The sequence below is a fragment of the Diadema antillarum genome, unplaced genomic scaffold, assembly GCF_040938485.1.
Source record: "Diadema antillarum isolate AM-2024a unplaced genomic scaffold, OU_Dant_1.0 seq00000635_RagTag, whole genome shotgun sequence".
In the NCBI taxonomy this organism is placed as follows: Eukaryota; Metazoa; Echinodermata; class Echinoidea; order Diadematoida; family Diadematidae; genus Diadema; species Diadema antillarum.
Genome location: NW_027271552.1, coordinates 442415 through 463175, shown reverse-complemented (window position 1 = coordinate 463175; position 20761 = coordinate 442415). Strand labels below are relative to the sequence as shown.

The 20761-nt window shown below is 35.2% G+C and overlaps 1 protein-coding gene across 1 annotated transcript; it reads left to right on the top strand.

Moving 5' to 3' along the window:
- Window positions 1-1290: 1290 nt before the first annotated feature.
- Window positions 1291-14251, top strand: LOC139736265 (uncharacterized). Its single transcript, XM_071646996.1, has 7 exons — window positions 1291-1526; window positions 6148-6459; window positions 7818-7946; window positions 8498-8566; window positions 9446-9622; window positions 10910-11071; window positions 14019-14251. The coding sequence occupies exons 1-7, from the start codon at window positions 1448-1450 to the stop codon at window positions 14249-14251; spliced, it is 1161 nt and encodes a 386-aa protein (XP_071503097.1). The 5' UTR covers window positions 1291-1447.
- Window positions 14252-20761: the final 6510 nt, after the last annotated feature.

The window sequence follows — 20761 nt, the reverse complement described above, 5'->3', positions numbered from 1 at the left end:
CATAGTAGGGTACCTAAGGGGGGGGGGGGGGTCACTGTGCACCCCCCCCCCCCGACTCCTCGAAACTTACTTGAATTTGTTTTGTTCAAGTCTCACGCAACTTTCGAGACCAAATTTGCAACTTCCTCGCATACTTGTGCGAAGTCACGCCCATTTTTCAAACGGAATGTCGTCTCAAAACGGGCACAATTTTGTGCTTTTGTGTACATCCTATGGAAAACAGGTGCTCTGTCATGAAGGTCATGAAAACCTGATTGTTTTTACAGTAATCACTTTCATTGATTAGTCTTGTGCTAATTATGGTAGAAAAGTGGTCAGTGACAATTTCTGATCGAAAAACAAAGAAAAAGCAAAAGTTGAAAAAGTTAAAAAACAAAGAAATACATAAGAAATTATAAAAAACAATAGAATACATTAAATTTCACCTAGAACAGCCACTTTTCGTTCCTGTTAACATCTTGATTATGTTTTGGTATGTCATGAGGATCCTGAAAATGTAAGTTTCGAGGAGTCCTGGGGGAAGCACGGTGACCCCCCCCCCCCCTTAGGTACCCGACTATATAGTAAAGCAAAATGACTTGGGATTTTACAGCGTCTCTCATTTAGGTGACAAAGTCTCAAAACAAAAACTCAAAGTCGGACACTGCCCTCATTAGTGTGTCCACCACAATTAACCTTCAGTAGCAACACATAATTAACCAGCATATCCAATTATTCTATGTGGATAAGATTAAATTATGACCAAACAAACAGAAGGAAGACGCCTGTTTAAAATTCAGCCATTTAAATGTGTTCATGTGTGTATAAATGCATACCAGAATGAAACGCATTTAACACATGCAAACAACATAAATAACAACGAGTCTGTATCATGCAATGGCTCAATGGCGTCGATTCTTGTATAAGAGACCAAGTCATATTCATATGCAAAATGAAACGCAGTAGAGCTGTCAAGCTCAATCAGAGTACTTTGTACCTACATTTACGTATTATGCAAATATGTACATTAAAGTGTAAATACGAATCCAAAAGAAAATAGTTAAAATTGTTTTGGAGTAATAATATGCACGTTCATAAAGGCTGAATATGAAATCACGATGAGGTAGAGATGATCTCAATATGCATCACTCCGCCAGTAGTAAGATGTGCACATAACCATACGTTCCACGCACTAAATACAGTTTCTTCATACCGGTATCACTAAAGTAGTGCAACCACAATCCATTCATAGGGCTTACGCAGAACCACTCAACCACAAGGCAGCACAACGCGTAGCAGTTTATGCACAATGTGGGTCTGCATGCGTAAGAGAGAACTGATCAGTTGACGGACTGTTTACGTATGTATGTATGTATACCGATGTCAGCAGAAAGTCGACGCTCTGTAGGTTGTGTAGGGAAAATTAAAGATACTAATTTTGACAAATGAAAAAGGAAATCATCTTGTGATGGATAAATACTGCACTAAGCTTCTTCTGCTGCAATCAGTAGTGATTCCTTCTGTAGTCTACCTACACGTTACAGAAGGTAAGTGACGGTAACCTTTATAATTGATATGTACTATACATACTATAAGACAAGGTAAAGATTTGTGTCGTTGCTTACACGAAAGAACGTTTGGCATATTTTGATGGCCATACAGTATTATAAATTAGATATAACGAAAGAGAAAATGGTGCCTATTAGCTTTGGAATTATCATTCCCCTTACAACTGTTTCTGTGCACGAGGTAGAAATGGGTGTATGCATTGTTTCTCACTCTCTCTCTCTCTCTCCCTCTCTTCCTCTCTCCCTCTCTCTCTCCCTCTCTTTCTCTCTCTCTCTCTCTCTCTCTCTCTCTCTCTATGTCATGTTATTTTGGAGACATATAAAAATTATAGAAATTACGAGAATTACATAAAACCAGAATAAAGGGGAGTTGAGGTGAGACAATTTCTCAAACTTTAGCTCTACAACGTTAACAGCGGGTTCACTTAGTAATGCCACAATCTGTCATATTTTGATCTGTGTCAACTGATAGTGGTAGTAGAAGCAAACATTATTGACTTAATTGTCACCAAACAAAAATTAAAGATAGAAATCAGACCAGTGGTATGTAACATCTTCGAGAGTAACAGAACTGGCGTTGTGAAAAGGATTGATGGAGGGAGAGCTGAGACATAAATCAGAACAATCTGACTCTAAATTTCGGAAGGTTTTTATTAGAATCATCAGTTAATGTTTGTGTTATCACTGTCGGTATTAGCCTTATTTATCTCTAAACACTAAACAAAAGATGTAATGAATATAAACCTGTCAATCTAAGGTGACTATAACGAATTTCGGTAATTTATATTTGCTTCACAAAGACAGATTATTTTACACGTCATACGTTGTTTCAAACGCATAAACAATTTTCCACTCATTTTGCACAAATGTGACGGTAAGGCAGTATGTGCAAAACTCTCCTTTCGCTTAGGCTGATTGAGCAGTGATTCCTTGGTTTGCATGTCCAAATTCATCCAAAAACACAAATTTATGTTCCTTGTTTGGTTTCAGAATTCTATCGATGATCATTATTTCTAATTTCTAGGATAAGCGTAAGTGTAATTGATGTAAGAACATATTCAATTTCGTGCTATGTTACAAGGTATTCCGTTTAAGTTAGGACATCGAGACTGATTATTACGTGGAATGGAATAAATTTGAATATTCTGCAAAATTCCTGTGATACAATTTAATTCTGTTGTCAGCTGAGTAAATTTCCAGTCTGCATAATACAAATGATAGCAACGCCTTCCTTAAAAAAGTACGTAAACATTTACAAGGATTGTTCCTATCAAAATTGCATAACGTACGATGCGGATATGCTCATGTGCATTGTGCAAAGATTGTAGGCCCTTACTGAATGCGCTCCACACAGGAACCAGATAGAGCAGTTTCTGTGGTGGAACAAGGGCGTCGTGTTCGCATGTTTTGCCAAGTACATACTGTAGTACAAAACGTTGCTACATAGTTTCAGGCTCTGAAATACACAAAAACTTTGATCCGACATGTTGTTGAAATGTATGCTTTGAAAACGGGTAAAAACGACATAATAAGTAAGGTTGGATTTATGCAGTCTTGAAAAACGTGCTTGTGTAGGGTAACATTTTTAGTCAACCTGAGTTGAAGGAGTTGTAAATTCGTTAACAAAATATAAAGAATATGTCGAATACTAGATTCAAAAAAGTTGTCTCATATTCTAGAGAGTTCGTTAGATATGACATCATGGTGATCTTCTTGTGCAAGTTGGAAGGATAAGTCATTATTTTTATAAATTATTTCCCGCTTAAGCTGCTTACATGTACAATAATGTAAACCACAAAATAGGATCTATCCATTTTAGATTCTATTTTGCGTTGCTTCTTGAGATTACCACTGAAGCTCAACCTTACAAAGGGCTGCTAAACGTTGAGGATGTGCTCCCTAACACCCTAAAACATTTTTTTAGTCTGTGAAAAAAAAACAAAAGTATTCAACATAATCCAGAATAACAATTGAGAGGGGGAATCACAACACCCATTCTTTTCCCCATTGAAAGGTTAAGTTCTTAGATAACTATTTATATCGTGAGTCATATATTTTTCATTACATCATCCTAAGTTTATCTCTAAATTGGTCAGATTCATGGATTTATTCTCAAAGTTCTGCTGCAATATGTGATGCTCCTAAGAATAGCATGAATTAATGCAAACACCTTATACGATGTTGCAGTAATATCTTATAAAACGGGCACATGATTTTTTTTTTATCAAGATGACATCTTTATGTCTCATGGCTCGCAGACAGTGCTAGGGGTAAGTAATGTTATATTCGCTTGTGTATGTATCTTATAATAAAAAATGAAAACAACAACAACAGCAACAAAGAAATAAACTGTCATAGTAAACCAAAAAAATCATGTACCAAACTCTGATGAGATGATAGGGACGACAGAACCTGGCTGTATCTGATAAAGCAAGAAGCATCATGGAAGTAGGTGTATTTTTTAAGTGTGTGTGCGTGTGTGTGTGTGTGTGTTTGTGTCTGTCTGTCTGTCTAGGAATAGCGTGAATGTAGTTGACATTTTGTACATCATGTTAGAAAATTTGAAACTGTGATGCTCTCTCACAAAAATATTAGTTGCTCTAGAGTGGGAGTATAAAACAAAAAGAAATGAAAAAAAACATGTGGAATATACACTAATTCTAGAAATCTTTTTCTCAAGTCTGTAGGGGTTTTTTTAAGCAAAGCAGACAGAATGCGTGAATGTTATGCATGTTCAAGTTCGTAAATCTCTGTAATTACCACACAGAAGTCAATTACTGTGTAGTATGATATGAGATGATCAAACGTGCCAACGTGCATGTGCATTTGAGGCTACTCCTCATACGTTTTAAGAGAGAGAGAGAGAGAGAGAGAGAGAGGGAGAGAGAGAACAATCATGTAGTTAGGCCCTATTTCTATATTTGTTATGGGTCCTGTCTGGTATATGTCTGGCGACATATTGAATGCAATTATAATAATACACACAGTCACCGAAGCATTTAATCGCTTGTTCTATTGAGATTATAAGAGGCAGCGCTGAGGCAGTTGCGATTTTAAAACGCACTTTGAACCTTGCACTTTATGAACGTGATGAATAAGGCGGGAGTTTACACTTAGTACAGAACATTACGAAATGATCGTACACAAACGTGGTTTAAGACGCATATTGCATCTGCTCTGGAATGAACATACCAACACAACACTTAATCAATTAATTTGAGGTCAAATTGAAGGCATTGAACACGCACGTGGTCCTTTTCCTGTAACAAGTGCATTAGGCAGGTAGGCTTTTATTCAGGTAGGCAAAATGGAAGTTATCAAACAATGTAACATAATAATGTTAGGTTGAGATTGGTTTCAAAAGCAATGTTTATTATATCATTCTAAAGGTGTTTTTTTTTTTTCAAGATGTTTGAAGATTACGGCGTGTGGTGTGATAAGATTGCAGGTGAGAGTGCATCATTGGACATTTTTTTTTTCTTGTTGCTTCTTTTTGTTTTGCTGCTATGGATTATGTTCTCTTTGCTTTGGTGTTTTGTTGTGTTTCGTAATTCTGTTTTTTTTTTCTTTTTACATGGAATCGTTTTGCATCCTGATATTCTAGATGTTATAAATGTGCTAACTAGGCTGTTTGAAGTGAAGCAGTCACATGTATAATAGATACGGATGTTTTAAAAAGTGATATCAGTATTGAACATCGCAGTAGGTAAGAACAGTTCAGTTGTCAGGTGATTGCATTGTCAAGATAACAATTATTGAAAGTGGTAGCGATATCTTACTTCGATTTTTTACTTTACTTTTCTGTGATTTCATCACGGTGAACTATAAAAATCACGGAGAGGAATCAACGTCTCGTTTTCTTTGTCAGTCAGTACTATTGTTGTGTTTCAAAGCAAACCCTCGGAATCAAACAATTTAAACAGTGTTTGAATAGCTGCCATTGCCACTTCACTTCAATACATAAACTCTAGATTACGTTCAAAATAATGCTTAAAGGGAAAGTATATGTTCCATTGAGACGTAACATCAGGTTTCTAACATTATTGGGTGAGATAATTACAAACCTCTTATGAAATAAGAAAGAGCATGTGATTCTAAGAGGAATTCAAAGTTTATTTGATGAGAATTGGTTTTGAAATGACCGAGATACGCAAAATAGAGCAATCCTAATAAAGTGTGGGACCCATATCTTATTATGATCGCTCTATATCACTTTGTTTTTGGTTGTCTCAGCTATTCGAAAACCAATTTTCAGCAAATAAACTTTGAATTCGTCTTAGAAAGGTATGCTTTGTACTATTTCATAAGTAGTTTCTTGGTACCTCACAAAAAAGTTAAATGCCTAATCCTGGCCTCCACCAATACTGTACTTTTCCTTTAACCTACCCATTTTTTGAAACTCGAGGAATTCGAAAAAAAAATAAGAAAAGGCTGTAAACATAGATTTTTTTTGCTTAATTTCAGGCAAGGAGTTCAGGCGCATAAATAGTTTGTTGTTTTTTTTTTCATTTTAAACAGCTGAAGCTCTCATTATATTATTGAATGTACTTGCAAAAGCCATCCCTGAAAAGGATTTTTTTCTTTATTTCCTATCTTCTAGCCTCTATGGTAACAACCACTCCCAAATTCCAGGTATGGACAAGGGAAGACACCCGACTTCCATGTCACTTCAAAGAGGAGCCACTCGCTGCAATCTGGGTCAAGGAGAACAGCTCACATCAGCATTTACAGATGAGGAAGGCATCATACTTCGATGGGAATTTTGTAAGCAAGGACGAACGCTTCGAAATGAACAGGAATTTTAGTCTCGTCATCACCGACTTGCAAATGGCAGATGAGGGTCGCTACCACTGCCAAATTTTGCTGGAAAATTTTGAGGTTTTCTCGAATTCCACCTTCCTGACGGTTACACGTGAGTAAAAAAAAAATGGCATCATGTCATAATCATGAGGGGTTTGTGGAAAAAGAGATTTTACATATGTGTACCTGCACCACAAAACAAACAAAAAGTCGCCAGACATGAATTTTTAGTTAAGACCATATTCTGAAAGAGCAGACTTTAAGCTTTAAAATGGTGTATAACTCAAATCTAAATATTGGAAAGAAAGCACAAACTCAGGAAAAGTGTGAACTGAGAAAAGAGGCTCTGACATGTCTGAAGCACAGTGTCAATTCAAGCGCTTAATCTTTACCAAGCCGTGTTGGCTGTACGATGAATGGGACAACAACAAAAAAAAAAAAACAGGAAGTAAACCACCGGAGTAACAACAATGAAAAGATTATTAAATTACGTTGAAATTGAGCATGCCTAGTTAACATATTCCGTTCATAATTCATGCTTACTTTCAAAGCAGTAGCATTATCCTTTCAAAAGTTATTACAGTTGAAATTGAAGAGTGTGTACAAGGTTTTTCAGAAATGGAAAGGGGACTCTAAAGACACACCTAATCACATTATTCTACCAAAAATTATCGAGATACACTGCTAAGAAAACACACTTTCCTGCCCGTTTTATGATCCCAATTTTTAGCATAATGTAGAAGAAGAATTGTTCTTTCAGAAAATATGAAAAAAGTCAAGTTCGGCTAGGTTGACCCATTTCACTTATTTTCAGTCCTCACGCAAAATCAGTGTGTGCCACTTTTTGTTCGTTTTGTGATGCACGGTTTAGTGGCTGTCTTTCAGCTTGCAAAAAGCTGAAGACAATGGCATTTCGTTCAGTTTGGCGAATGATCAGTCGTTCATTTAACTGGGAATAGTTCTGAGGTAGGATATAAATTTTCGATTTTAAATCGGCCTCTCTTCACAGCCTTCAGATGCAAGCAATGAAGGTAAAATGCTCCCTTTAAAACGATATTAACCAAGAGACAAAGGGACAGGACAAGATAAAAAATACAATTTCTCAAACGTTCTTCCATAGAAAACCCGAATCTCTGGATAGTATTTTTAAACAAAGAAACAAAAATTTCTTGGGAGAGCTGTTAAGTAAATACGCAGATTTGTTACAAGGTTTGTACTAGAAGACTCTACATAATTATCCAAGTGAGGGTTTTGCAAAATTCTTACGGGGTTTTCCTCAGGAATGAAAAAAAAAACACAAACTTGAGTAACCATGGAGTTTACTCTGTTCAATACATATCAAAGCTTGGATGGTGAGTTTCACGATGTAAACATAACATTTTGCAGTATTTGTGTAGCACGGCAAAAGAAACTGAATGAAGATGCAATATTACTAATTTCGTTCTTTACTTTACCCATTACAAAATACAGCAAGACAACATGACTATTCTGGTCTCATCATTGGACTAGTCATCGGTGTTACTGTTGCCCTTGTCACTCTGTTTTGCCTTGTTGGAAAGATCCTTCAAAAGTATTATCCGGACTACCTACCTGTGAAAGGTATTGATAATTAGCATTTATTGCAACAAATATCAAGAAGAATAACGATATAATTATCAAACAAATCAGTTCCTTCGAATTGTTTTAGGCATGATTATTCTGAAACAAAGTGTTCTGCATAAATATTTTCTCACAATTTCAACATGAACATACATGATTTAAAATCAATAGGCAATGCACTATAGTGTACACGATAAACTTGAATACGTCATCAGCCTTTCTACTTTTGTAACATCGTGAAAGTGGATTATCGCACATAATTATACATGCAGTACGGTCAGATAGGCCTCCGCTAGAGTCAACACATAAATCGTGCTCCCCACTACAAAATTAAGCTCACACAAACGCACACAAGAAACGTTTTCTCATACCCTACACGTTTTCCATTTACTATTAGAAAGAATGTAACAATGCGGAAGTGAATTCTTCCACATAACAGCAGTGCTGTCAGGAAGGCCCCCTCTAGAGTCAACATTAAACGCGCAGCTCCCAATAACAGATTGAACACAATCTTATACATTAAAATGTTTCACCTTTGTATCATTTTACAGGATGTGGCTGGAATCCCTGCTGGCGGAGACCACCCAAACCAGATCCGGCTGACGTGGAAGCAGAATTGTGTATGAGAAAAAAGTTAACTAAATATAGGATTTGAGTCAAAGAAGGGGATTGGGCACTAATACAATTGCTCTAGAATTTAGTACAGTATTTCATCTGACTTAATGATTTATCTTCATAGATGTGATAAATGTGAAAGAATACAACGATTCGTAGAGTTCTCTTTATGCTGTTGTCTACACTGTGACATTACAAACAGTTGCACTCTTCCCATCTAGCAATGGGAGCACCCAATATTTTCTACAGCTTTAGGCATTAGGAAGCTAAACTCTCTCTCTCTCTCTCTCTCTCTCTCTCTCTCTCTTTATTTCTCTCATTGTATATGATATAAAAAATAACACGCTGGCACACACACACACACACACACACACACACACAAATATAATATTCTCTCATTTCAACGTGTTCATTATTTCTGAATGGTAGGCTTGAAATCATAATCTTATAGGATACCTGAATCTTTTGTCAATGATATCCAATTTCTGTTATTTCAGTACATTTTCAGAATGATAATTATTAACTCTATACTTTCATCCGGAGGATATATTTAAATGGATACCACATAAAAATCTACAACCGAATCAAGGAAAAAATTGTCTATGAAAAGCATTTTAAGATATGTTGAGAGGAAGGGATGTTTCTGGGTTTACTTCAACTGGAATTGTGTTTCTCACTTTATTTCTTTGTCAGCTTAAATGCACTTTCATGATCAAGAAAAACATTAAAATGAAATGTGAGAAATCAACGACAATCGTAACTTCACGATAAGAGCAAAACGATTTCGTAATGCTTCATTGTCCCTAACGATCTGCAATAATTGGCAGTATTTAGACTTGAATATTATTCATCATGATTTTTTTTTTTTTTTTTGTTGCTCATAGTGAACAGTTTGCGGAAACAACGAGACGAACTTCGACAGAAAATCAGGGGTTACCAACCAGGAAAGGCACGGTATGATAAGCGTTTCGATGCACCATCGAAGGTGAACATCAGCTTCTTCGGTGAAATTGCTGCTGGCAAATCATGTCTCATCAATTCGCTCAACTTCGCCCTGAATGGTAATTGTTTGTTAATCGTTTGTCAATCGAATTTTGTCACACTTTGAAAAACAACGGGAGCGCTAATGTTCTTTTTTTTCATTTCACGTCATGTGCGCTCATCTTGATGAGTTTTATACCGTTTTATGTCGTACAGCAAAACTGTTTTGGCATTTTTCGCTTGTGCATGGTGATCATTTATAAAACTTAGGGTGATATCACAGACTATCATGTTTTCATTGAAAAAGTCATATTCTGTCCCAGCATCCGTTTCAAAAGTAATCAGTTCTTGGGGGCATTTCAGAAGCGTTTTGTCCGAAAAACTTGTAGGACAAATTTGCCCTCATCCAGCCAGATGCAAGGATTTCAGTAGCTTATAACAGTTTGTCAGAAAAAAAAAAAATGATAAAACCCTTCATGAAATGGCCCCTGCTCTCCCGTGTACAACAACAGGCAAAAAACAAACAAACAGTAAATAGTAAAAGGATGACAGTACATCAAATTATTGATTATTTTGATAGGCAAAATAATGCCACGTTAAATATAACTTTTTTTTTCATCTCATTACCCCACCCACCCCCCCCCCCCCTCCAAAAGAAAAAAAAATCGATCGGTATAGCTTTGGTGTGCGCAGTTTATTTTTTTCTTACATCGTATGTGCTCTTGTGTAGGATTTTAGGTTAGTAGATAAGATCATAAAGCAATGTTAAACGTTAACCGATGCGGCATAGTTCACTCCGTTAGATATTAGATGCAACTAGGAACAGAAATATTACATTACGTGCTATAAGTCATAACTATTAGAATTGTAATTATGCTATTATTACATTTATTTTCCTTGACATACACTTTGCCTCGTAAAAAAAGCATAAAAAGAAAGAAAACACTCGGTAACAAGGACACTTTTACACCAATCCGATATTGCTTGTACAACATCCAATACTCCTTTTCTTGTTTTCTTTGCCGGGCTGCAAGGAAGTGAACACGTTATTGGCAAGTGAGGCATGAAGGCAATTAAATAATTAATATACTCAACCACACCAACAGAATACAGTCTTCCTTATCTGCAACCACGTCGCAATACAAGATGGTAGTTCAATCAGACGAACAACTTACCGACTAAGACTCATACCAACTTACCCTCTTTGTATGTATGCCAACTGTAAGCTAGACTTCGAAGTCATGATGGTTGAAAAAGATGGAAACAAAAAAAAAAACGAGAAAGAAAGGTAAAGGGCGATCTCTCTTCCACTTTAATATTGAATGTACTATATCATGAGCCTTCTGTGTCCCTTTATCCACTAACAGGGAATTATTCCACCGTGACTAAAGAAGGAATTGAAGAAGACGGAGGAAGGAGGACCCGTCGCCGCTTCCACCACATATTAGCAGAGAGAATCGACTTGATTGACACATGTGGTATACAGGATTTCTCATCTGACACTTTGGAACGCCTAAAGGAGGAGTGCAGTAAGTACACAACTTGAAAATAAAATAATTATTCTTGAAGGCACAACTTCAATCAAAAAAACAAACAAAAGCCCTGTGGTACGTATTCCTTAAATAAATATAATCGTTACCTTTAAGTACTATAGTCAGTGAAATAATGTACTATAGCAACTTAATCAACAAAGGATTTTGTCAACTATTGGAATTTCACTTTTCGTCTACCCAATTTTCCCCATTTCCTTTTGTATCTACTTTAGTTACCTCAATTCTACCAATGTCTGTTAATAGTGCAGCTTTATGGTACTGTGCCACTGTTTCCCGCAAGAATGTATTATCTGTTTTTGTATGCCGTCCGAATCCCACGATTTTTTTTTTTTTATTTTGGCCACATGGAGTCTCCGTTGCAAGTCCCCCCCCCCCCTTTATTTAGAATTTACGGACGCTCTACATGTGTGTGTGTTGTTGTTGTTGTTTTTTTTTTTTCGTTTAAATCTTTCTGCATTTATTTGTTTCATTATACACTGTAGCTTCAATAGAACAATATTTTTGTGATGTTCTACACAGGTAGTGGAATAAAGATTGTCCACTAGGTACATCATGCATATATTTCATTTCTGGAGATTTTCCACAATTGTCATGACAACGATTTAGTTTGCGACATCATTATTGCTGTCTATAAGATAGTCAAGGTACAGTCCTGCCATAAAATAGGATTAGGTCTACTTATTTTATCTCTGTATTTTCCTTTTTTTCCAGATGGAATATTCCGAGTAAATCATCTGGAAGTTGGCGTCAAAAGAAAAGAAGAAGAATGTCACTGTGCTGTATTTGTCTATTATCCAAAGTAAGAAGTTTCCTTCTTTATGATACCGGGTTAATACATCATGTTACATTAATTAATAACTTAATATGTTTAAGTTTACTGTAACTACGTAATAAAGCACTTGGACTTGGGAAGGGGTTCTGTTGTGAGAGGATGTCAATGCAGTTCTTAACATTACTAGTGGTTGCAGATAGTAGTTTCATAATTAATAATCACATTTGATTGTGAGGTGACCTGGATACCTATAATGACATCGCCTCGCACGACGTCACTTAATCTGACACAATTCGTCACCATTTTACTGTTTATTTGTTTTCTGCGACATTGTTTTGAATATATCTCTCCCCGGAGATATTATCTTTGTGGAAGAAAGTCTTGTATGCCTTTGTGTTGTCAGGTCAGTTAGAATAATTTGTATCATACGATGATTATTGGAATATAAGAGAAACAAGACTCCAAAATAAAATGCAGACGTTGCACGATACTTTCTCCATGAATGACGGGCTACTTTGTCAATGTCCCTATGCTTTTCTTCCTTTAGTTTGCATAACATAGAGACTTAACATACGACTTGGTTTTGTTACAATGACATCTTCTCATAATGAAGGTCATTTGACAGAGTCCGTGTAATATTTGATTTTTATTGAATAAATTCACCACAATAATAATTCATATCATAATAATGATGAAAACGAGTGCAAGACCATTGCAAGCTTAAAGAAACAGAGACAAAAGAACTCATTATCATACGTATTCTAATAAACGGTCTGCGGACAAGTGGCTCCTTTATGCTACCATTGGTATCAAAGATGTCTGGCAGCAAAGTAAGATGTGAAAAACTCTTTTACTTGCCCAGGGCAATTGGAACTCATTGTAAACTATGCTTACGTTATATTAAAATGAATGCAGGCTAGTCAACCTTTCCTTGGGGCAACATTAGACAAATATTAAATGTCTGTAAGGTCTTAAATGCTAACAACATGTACTAATGCGTGGAAACTGTATGGGCTGTCAGTCCAGTGATGTCATGTGTTTATCACAAGACACAACTTATGCTGAGTATCTAGCAAATGTAAAATAATATTTTTTTTATACTTCCAGACCAGACATTGGAGAAGATGGAAGGACGTTCATTAAAAAGTTCTGCAACATGGCAAAGCAACATCTCGGTATGTACATATACGCAGAGTCTCTTACATCTTTAGTCATAAGGTCTTTCACATTATTTAGTGGCTGTTAACGTAAAAGTAAAAAACAAAAATGGAACCAAAGAGATGGCATCTGCTTTCTTCACAGAATCAGACATAATAAATTGGCTTTAGATATGAAAATATCTCCTGATTTTTATCCCCCCCCCAAAAAAAAAATACTATTATTCACACATAATTGCAAAGGAAATTTATCAGTTGCACATTACTGTCGATGTATACATATTCCAATTTAAATTAACCAAATGGATTAAGTCAATATCAATAAAAAATCAAGAATGGAGAAAGATAATAAATGGTGTGTAAAATCACAATGAACAAATGAAGTAAATACGTTATTGGATGCAAAATGATGTCACTGAGACAAACATAAGAGCACTGAAATGCACACGTACACAAGATTTACGGGGCATCCGGCTTGATTTCTCTAGAGCGGTGTTCAATTGACTGACTGAATGCGCATAATTCATGTAACGCAGTCGCCATGACAATGGAGATAGCAAAACAGAAATACAAAGGATATTTCGATGTACATTTTGAGTTGTAAAATTCCATCGTCTTTCAGAACACTATAGGAACTACATTTTTAAAATCCTTCTTTGTGAATAAATTACACACATATTGGTGGAACCTTCTCTTTCTTTAAAGTACAGTCATGCATGTCTTACAAAATAGAATTAATCTGTGACCACTCTCTGACAAGCGTACTCCTCTTTTATAGTCGACAGTGACACTTTCTATTAGTTCTTGAGGGTTTTATCCTTTGTTACATAGGCGTAGCAAAATATTGGTCGCATAATTAGAGAGGGAATAATCTGAGGATTGTATCCCACGTTGATATTTGGATGGAATATGTGATTTCTCACTTATCGGCTAGTATTAGATTGTCAAAGTCTGCATTTTGTCTTTTCTACTTTTTTATCGTATTTCTTTTCAGGCACAAATTCACTGACTGTGCTAACCCACAAAGATGATATCGCCGATCCGAAGACTGTTCGAAATCAGATATCAAGGTTCAGAGGCAAGAAGAGAATCTGGATGTTTGATAACTACACCACTACGGATAATGAGGAGGACTTAGAAAAGGACGTGAAGTATCTACAGTTTCTATGGTCGGCCCTGCAGATTTGTGATGAGACTATCAAATACCGCCAGAAAGCGGGTGGCTAACTCAATCGTTACGGCTAAAAGTTAATTCACACAAAAGAGTGTGAGAATATTTTCCCATGACTTCTCATTTTCCACGTTGTTTATCAAAGAGATTATTCCATGGTAATCCTCATTTAGTATTCACATCTGTTTGCTATAGCATCCAACTACAATGTACTGATTAAGTCATACGAAGAAAAGTATATTTTACCCTACCCATTGAAAAAAGAAAATCATGCTTAATATGTGTTCATGAGAATAGGTAAAGATAATTTTCAGCTATTATGTGTTTTCTCTGTCATTTCCAAACCGCTTTTATCGTGAAATCTCTGACAGATGTCCACACAGTTGCATTTCTCTGAATCAGGGAAGAAAAATGAAACGAGACAGAATCATGTCGTACGGAGATTTATCATCACAAAAATAAAAGTCAAGTCAAATCGCAAATTTTGCCTTCAAATGGGTGAATCAACAACAAGAAAGAAACTCGACACTGAAACATGTTGTCCCTCCATAAACACGAAACCATAATAGGAATGGTTAAAAGAATGAAGAAAAAAATATTAAAATAAAACGCCACCACTGTATTTGGGTCACAATTCACTCACATAAAAGGTTTCTCTCAACTTATCCATGCAAAAATGACAAAGTTCTGGTAAAATCACCCGTCCAAAGACCCTTTTGTGGTTCTCTCCAGGACATCATTATCATTTTCTAGCACATTGCATGCTATACAAGCAAATAGTATTAGGAACAGGTGGTCTCATTATCGCATCACCAACACAATTGATTCAGGTACTTGAACATTAGATACGCCTTGCATGATATTCATTGTAATCTTATTGAATTCCTTTTGCAGGACTATGTGAGATCATCGTATGTCAGTTTGTCCTGAAACTGATACATTGTGTGATTGGGTGGTGTATCTTTTTTAGTGCATTCGGTGTCATCAAGGAGTATACAATACACACAGCTTGTTGTTGCAGGTCGACTTTACAACTCAATATTTCTTGAAATGAAAGACCTGGAATACATGAACACAATACCATAATTATAGTACATTTAAGCAATATTATGCAAGCTTTCTGGGTTGTGAATACTCCTCCCCTCCCCTATCCTTATCCCATTTCACCTTCTTCAAAAATCTATTCCATGCACTTATTGATTAGACAAAGTCGATCACCTGAAAATGAAATTGAACGCCCAGACAAGCTCAACGAGGACTATCGTGCAAATGTGATGCACGTGTAGAAAATGCAATGTTCGCATTTGGAAATTGAATGTTCATGCATGACTTTGATTAGGCGGAAACGAAATAGAGGTTCCATAGATAAAATTGATTGCTCAGATTCTGAATTTGAGTGCCAAAATATTTTCGCGTGCGCTGTGTGAATATAGATCGATGCACATTCATGATTTAGAATCACACAAGTATGACCTTGGCAGGGAGCACCTTTATCAAATGCAAGCATGAATGTTTTCCCATGGGGATTCAAAATTTGCTATGCAATTTTATGTGTATTACTTTAATATGTTGAGTGTACGGGGCATCGTATTTAGTTTTTTTTAATTGTTATTTGGTTCTCCTTTTTAAGGTAGGTTAGATGTTGGTATACACCCTCATTAGATTTGTATTGTATTATCGTAGTGCACATATATCAATATCCTATATTGTACATCTCATACATAATTATAGGTACAACTTCAAACAAGCACAGACCGTAGAGTTTTTGTTAATGTATGTGGGCACGCAACTTCAAGGTTAAATGTGTGACAGTCCTGTATTAGCACATATCCTTGAAAGTATGACATTGAAACCTACGTAGCTGTTTCGGACTGCCTCATATACACATTATTTCTTCCAAGTATTTGTCTTGTTAGGTTTACGATATAGTATGCCTTCTGACAGAACATACTTCATGCCCAGTTTTGTTTCTTATGTTTTCTCTTCATGTTTTTTTTTGAATGATTTCATTTATGATACGTTTAACTTGTTCAGTTCAGTTCAGTTCAGTTCAGTTCAGTTTTTATTTCTGCATTTCAAAATCAATACAAATCAACAAATCAACAAAATACTTACATAGTCATTTACACAGCTAATATTCGTAACGTTTGGATCTTACATACATTTTCTTTTTTTTTTCAAGAACGAATATCATATATGAAAGGAAGCAATAGGAAATGATAAAAATGAAATGCAGGGGACCATCATCATAAGCTAAGCTTGACGAGGAAGATGGCCCCAGGTAAAGAGATACATAAAGAAAATCTTGCCACTCACTGAGTGGGGGGTAATTGTGCAAAGGGCACAACGAAGAGATACATAAAGAAAATCTTGCCACTCACTGAGTGGGAAGTAATTGTGCGAAGGAAGTGCGGTGCATTGCAGTGTGCATTGTGTTGGGATGAATCTTGGTTTGTACGTTGAGTGTTATTTTGTGTATCAGTGTGATGAGGTGAATGTTACTTCAGTTATGGCCGTGAACTCATTGTTTAGGGTGTTTGTTGACCAGGTGGTATGAATATTTATGTGTCAGAAGTATACTGGATTATGAGGGTGTTTTTTTAGTTCTCGTTTGAAACTGTTCAACGACGTACATTGTTTTACATTAGGGGGTAAAGAATTCCAAATATCTGGTCCATTGTGTTTTAATGATTTTTGAGCTAAAATGATTCTGGGGTTTTCGAGATGGTAATCGGACGACTGACGTGTTGGATATGAATGAACGGTGGAATTTGGAGTGAAGAAGCCATCAAAAATTTTTGGAAGACAATTAAATGTATATTTATACATAAAAACAGCAGTTTGAAAGTTTAGATGACTTAAATAGTACATATTGCTTTCTGTTGGATAAATAATCAATAATCCAAGAAAGTGCTAAACCACGAATACCATATCTTTTTAATTTGTAAATTAATATATCATGATCTATGGTATCAAAAGCCTTTGATAAATCCATGAAAATTCCTATAAAATGTTTTTTATTTGCAAAAGATTCAGTAATCTTATCTAACAATTGAATTATAGCTAAATCGGTGGAATGGTCTTTTCTAAATCCAAACTGATTAGGTATAAGTAGGTCATTCACATGAAGAAAAATGTACAGGCGTTTATGAATAATTTTTTTCCAGAATCTTAGAAATACTAGGTAATAAAGATATTGGTCTATAATTTGTTAAAAGAGAAGGGTCGTCTTTTCTTTTGAAAATTGGAACTACTTTCGCAATTTTTAATGAGTTTGGGCATATTCCAGAAGACAGTGAAAGATTGAAAATGTAAGATAAAGGTGTGGTTATTTGTTTGATGATTTTCTTCAGTATATAAACACTTATTTCATCATGGCCACTAGATCTACTTGGCTTTAATCTGTTAACAATCTCCAGTATTTCTTCCTCATCTGTTGGGGTACAGAAAAGGGATTTGTCGCAGTTTGGTGGAAGAAATTCAGTAAAGTTTGAATGAACATGTTTGTTTTTTATTTTTGAAGCTAATTGGGGGCCAATATTTACGAAGTATGAGTTAAAAGCATCAGATATTTCATCAGGGTTTGTGAGTTCTTTGTTGTCATTATAAAAAACGGACGATGTTTCCTTATTATTTTTACCTGTTATTTCATATATAGTTTCCCATAAGCCATTTACGTTATCCTTTTGATTATCAAACTTATCGGAATAATACATTTTACGAGAAATACGAATCAAATTACTGAGTATATTTCTATACTTTTTGTAATCTGTAAACTGTTTTATATTGTGGGTAGTAATCGCCAGTTTATACAATTTATTACGGGTTTTTATTGAATTGATGATTCCTTTTGTAATCCAGGGATGTTTGTTCTTTCCACGTGTTTTTTTCTTAACTAAAGGAATGTTTTTTCGATAATAATATAAAAGTTTATCTAGGAAAATATCATAAGCTTTATCGGCGTTATTTTGAAGATACACTTCTTGCCATTCTTCCTTCACTAAATCAAGATTAAGTAATTCAATATTCTCGTCTGATTCTTTTCTGTACATTACTGGCCTGGGTTTTGAAATACTTTTGACGTTTTCAGAATAATGAAGAATAATGAATATCGGTAAATGATCAGATATATCATAATATAAGATACCATTAATGAATTTATTTACAGAAAAGTTATTAGAAAAAATATTATCCAACAAGGTTTTAGATGTTTGGGATATTCTTGTTGGGTTATCAATATGGGAATGGAAAGCATATGAAAAAAGAATAGTTTTTGATTTTACCGCTAAAGTATATATTTTCGTCATGTCAATATTATAGTCGCCCATAATATAAATTTCCTTATTTTCTTGTGTAATCGTGTTGAGGCATTCATCAAAATTTTCTAAAAACGTTTCGGTTTTATGACTTGGTGGCCTGTATATAAAACCAATTATCTTATTTTTCATTTTATCATTGATGATTTCCACAAACAGGCTTTCACAACCTTCAATATCAATATCAGTTCTTATTTTTACTCGCAATTCGTTATATATATATAGGGCTACCCCTCCCCCTCTACCTCTCTTACGATCAGAGCGAAATATTTTATATCTATCAAGGCTAAACAAATTTGGAGACATGTGCCCTAGCCAAGTTTCAGTTATACCGATTACGGAAAAGGGAAAATTTTGTAAAGAAAGAAGAAGTAGTTCAAATGAATCAAAATTTTTATTTAAGCTTCTAGCATTCCAGTGGAATAAGCTAAAATCTTTAATGGGGTTATAATTAATGTCATCATTCCTATTTGTGGAATTACTACGGGAATTATTAACATGACTTGCAGTGGAATCAAGTGAAGATTTGAACATATTATTGAAGTCCGAAATAGTGTAGTATTTACTATGATTACTTATGATACCCTGGTCAGGATGATCGTTGTTATGAGTCATTATGAGGATTTGAGTGGAAAGTTGAGAATGGTTGTTCTGGGGCCATGTATTTTGTGTAGTACGTTGCAATGTCTGTGCGTGAATGTAAATGTGAGTGTGTGCATGTGTGGGGGTGTGCAGTGCATGTGAGTTGATAATAACAATAATGATACTGATACATTTTTACGTTATACAATAGAACAAATGTTACATCATATAGTCTCGCTAAATTTATGTCTACAAAAGTAAATGGAATCCTCCTACACTTAACGTTGGTAAGGTAAATTCGTATGCGTAATATGAAATAACAATGATTATAAAAGAAGACAAAGCGCTTATATGGTAATGACAGAAATATAATTACTCCAATAATAGCATACGAACGAGGTGTTCTAACAGTTAAGGTTAAAAAAAAATTAGATTGGTTGTTTTACAGAGTCATGCTGACAAGCCCCTTCGAACATCTATGCATTTACGTAGAGATAGTTTGTGAAGGTGAGACATGAAGGAGGAATGTACATCTGGAGGAAAATTCTTGTGTCAAACTACAATGAAAGGGTTCACAAGTTTACAAGAGTGCAAACGGAACATTCTTGAGTGATTTTTAACTGTGCACGGACACAGTCTTGACAAAGATAAAGAATTTTTATGTTATACAATAGAACAAATGTTACATCATGTAGTCTCGCTAAATTTATGTCTACAAAAGTAAATGGAATCCTCCTACACTTAACGTTGGTGAGGTAAATTCGTATGCGTAATATGAAATAACAATGATTATAAAAGAAGACAAGGCGCTTATATGGTAATAACAGAAATATAATTACTCCAATAATAGCATACGAACGAGGTGTTCTAACAGTTAAGGTAAAAAATTAGATTGGTTGTTTTACAGAGTCATGCTGACAAGCCCCTTCGAACGTCTATGCATTTACGTACAGATAGTTTGTGAAGGTGAGACATGAAGGAGGAATGTACATCTGGAGGAAAATTCTTGTGTCAAACTACAATGAAAGGGTTCACAAGTTTACAAGAGTGCAAACGGGACATTCCTGAGTGATTTATAACTGTGCACGGACACTGTCTTGACAGAAATAAAGAATTCATTCTGTATACATTATCTACTGGTAGTTTAGGAAAATCCAGACCAATTGAATTTGTCCCGATCGTCAAAAACATCAGCCGTTTGTTTATCTTATACAAAATTTTTAGAATCTGATTTAAATGTAAGCTGGTATGTTGTTTAATTCGTCAGAAGCGGAAATAAATGATACTCTGCTGATCAATAGTGCTCTATGGGGAAGAAGTTCAGTTTAAAAAAAACAAAAAACAAAAACAAAACAAAACAAAACAAAAAACAAACCAAGATGCGGCCAACTGATGTCATTGTCATTGTCTATGAAGAAGAAAATAATAGCTCAGTTGTTGATTTTGTTCTTCACTATTCATCATATAAGTTGATATTTGACATTGGATGAAACACATTATAAAATATGTTGTTGAATGTAAATCGATTATGTTTAATGCATATCGATCTATAATTGCTCACGCGTTTCGATTATTTTCATCAAGTTATTGTTTGTACATTTTGGATGCCTTTTTCCACAAGGAACAAGTAAAGACTACCACTGTTTCCAATGTTAAAGTTCAAGATCA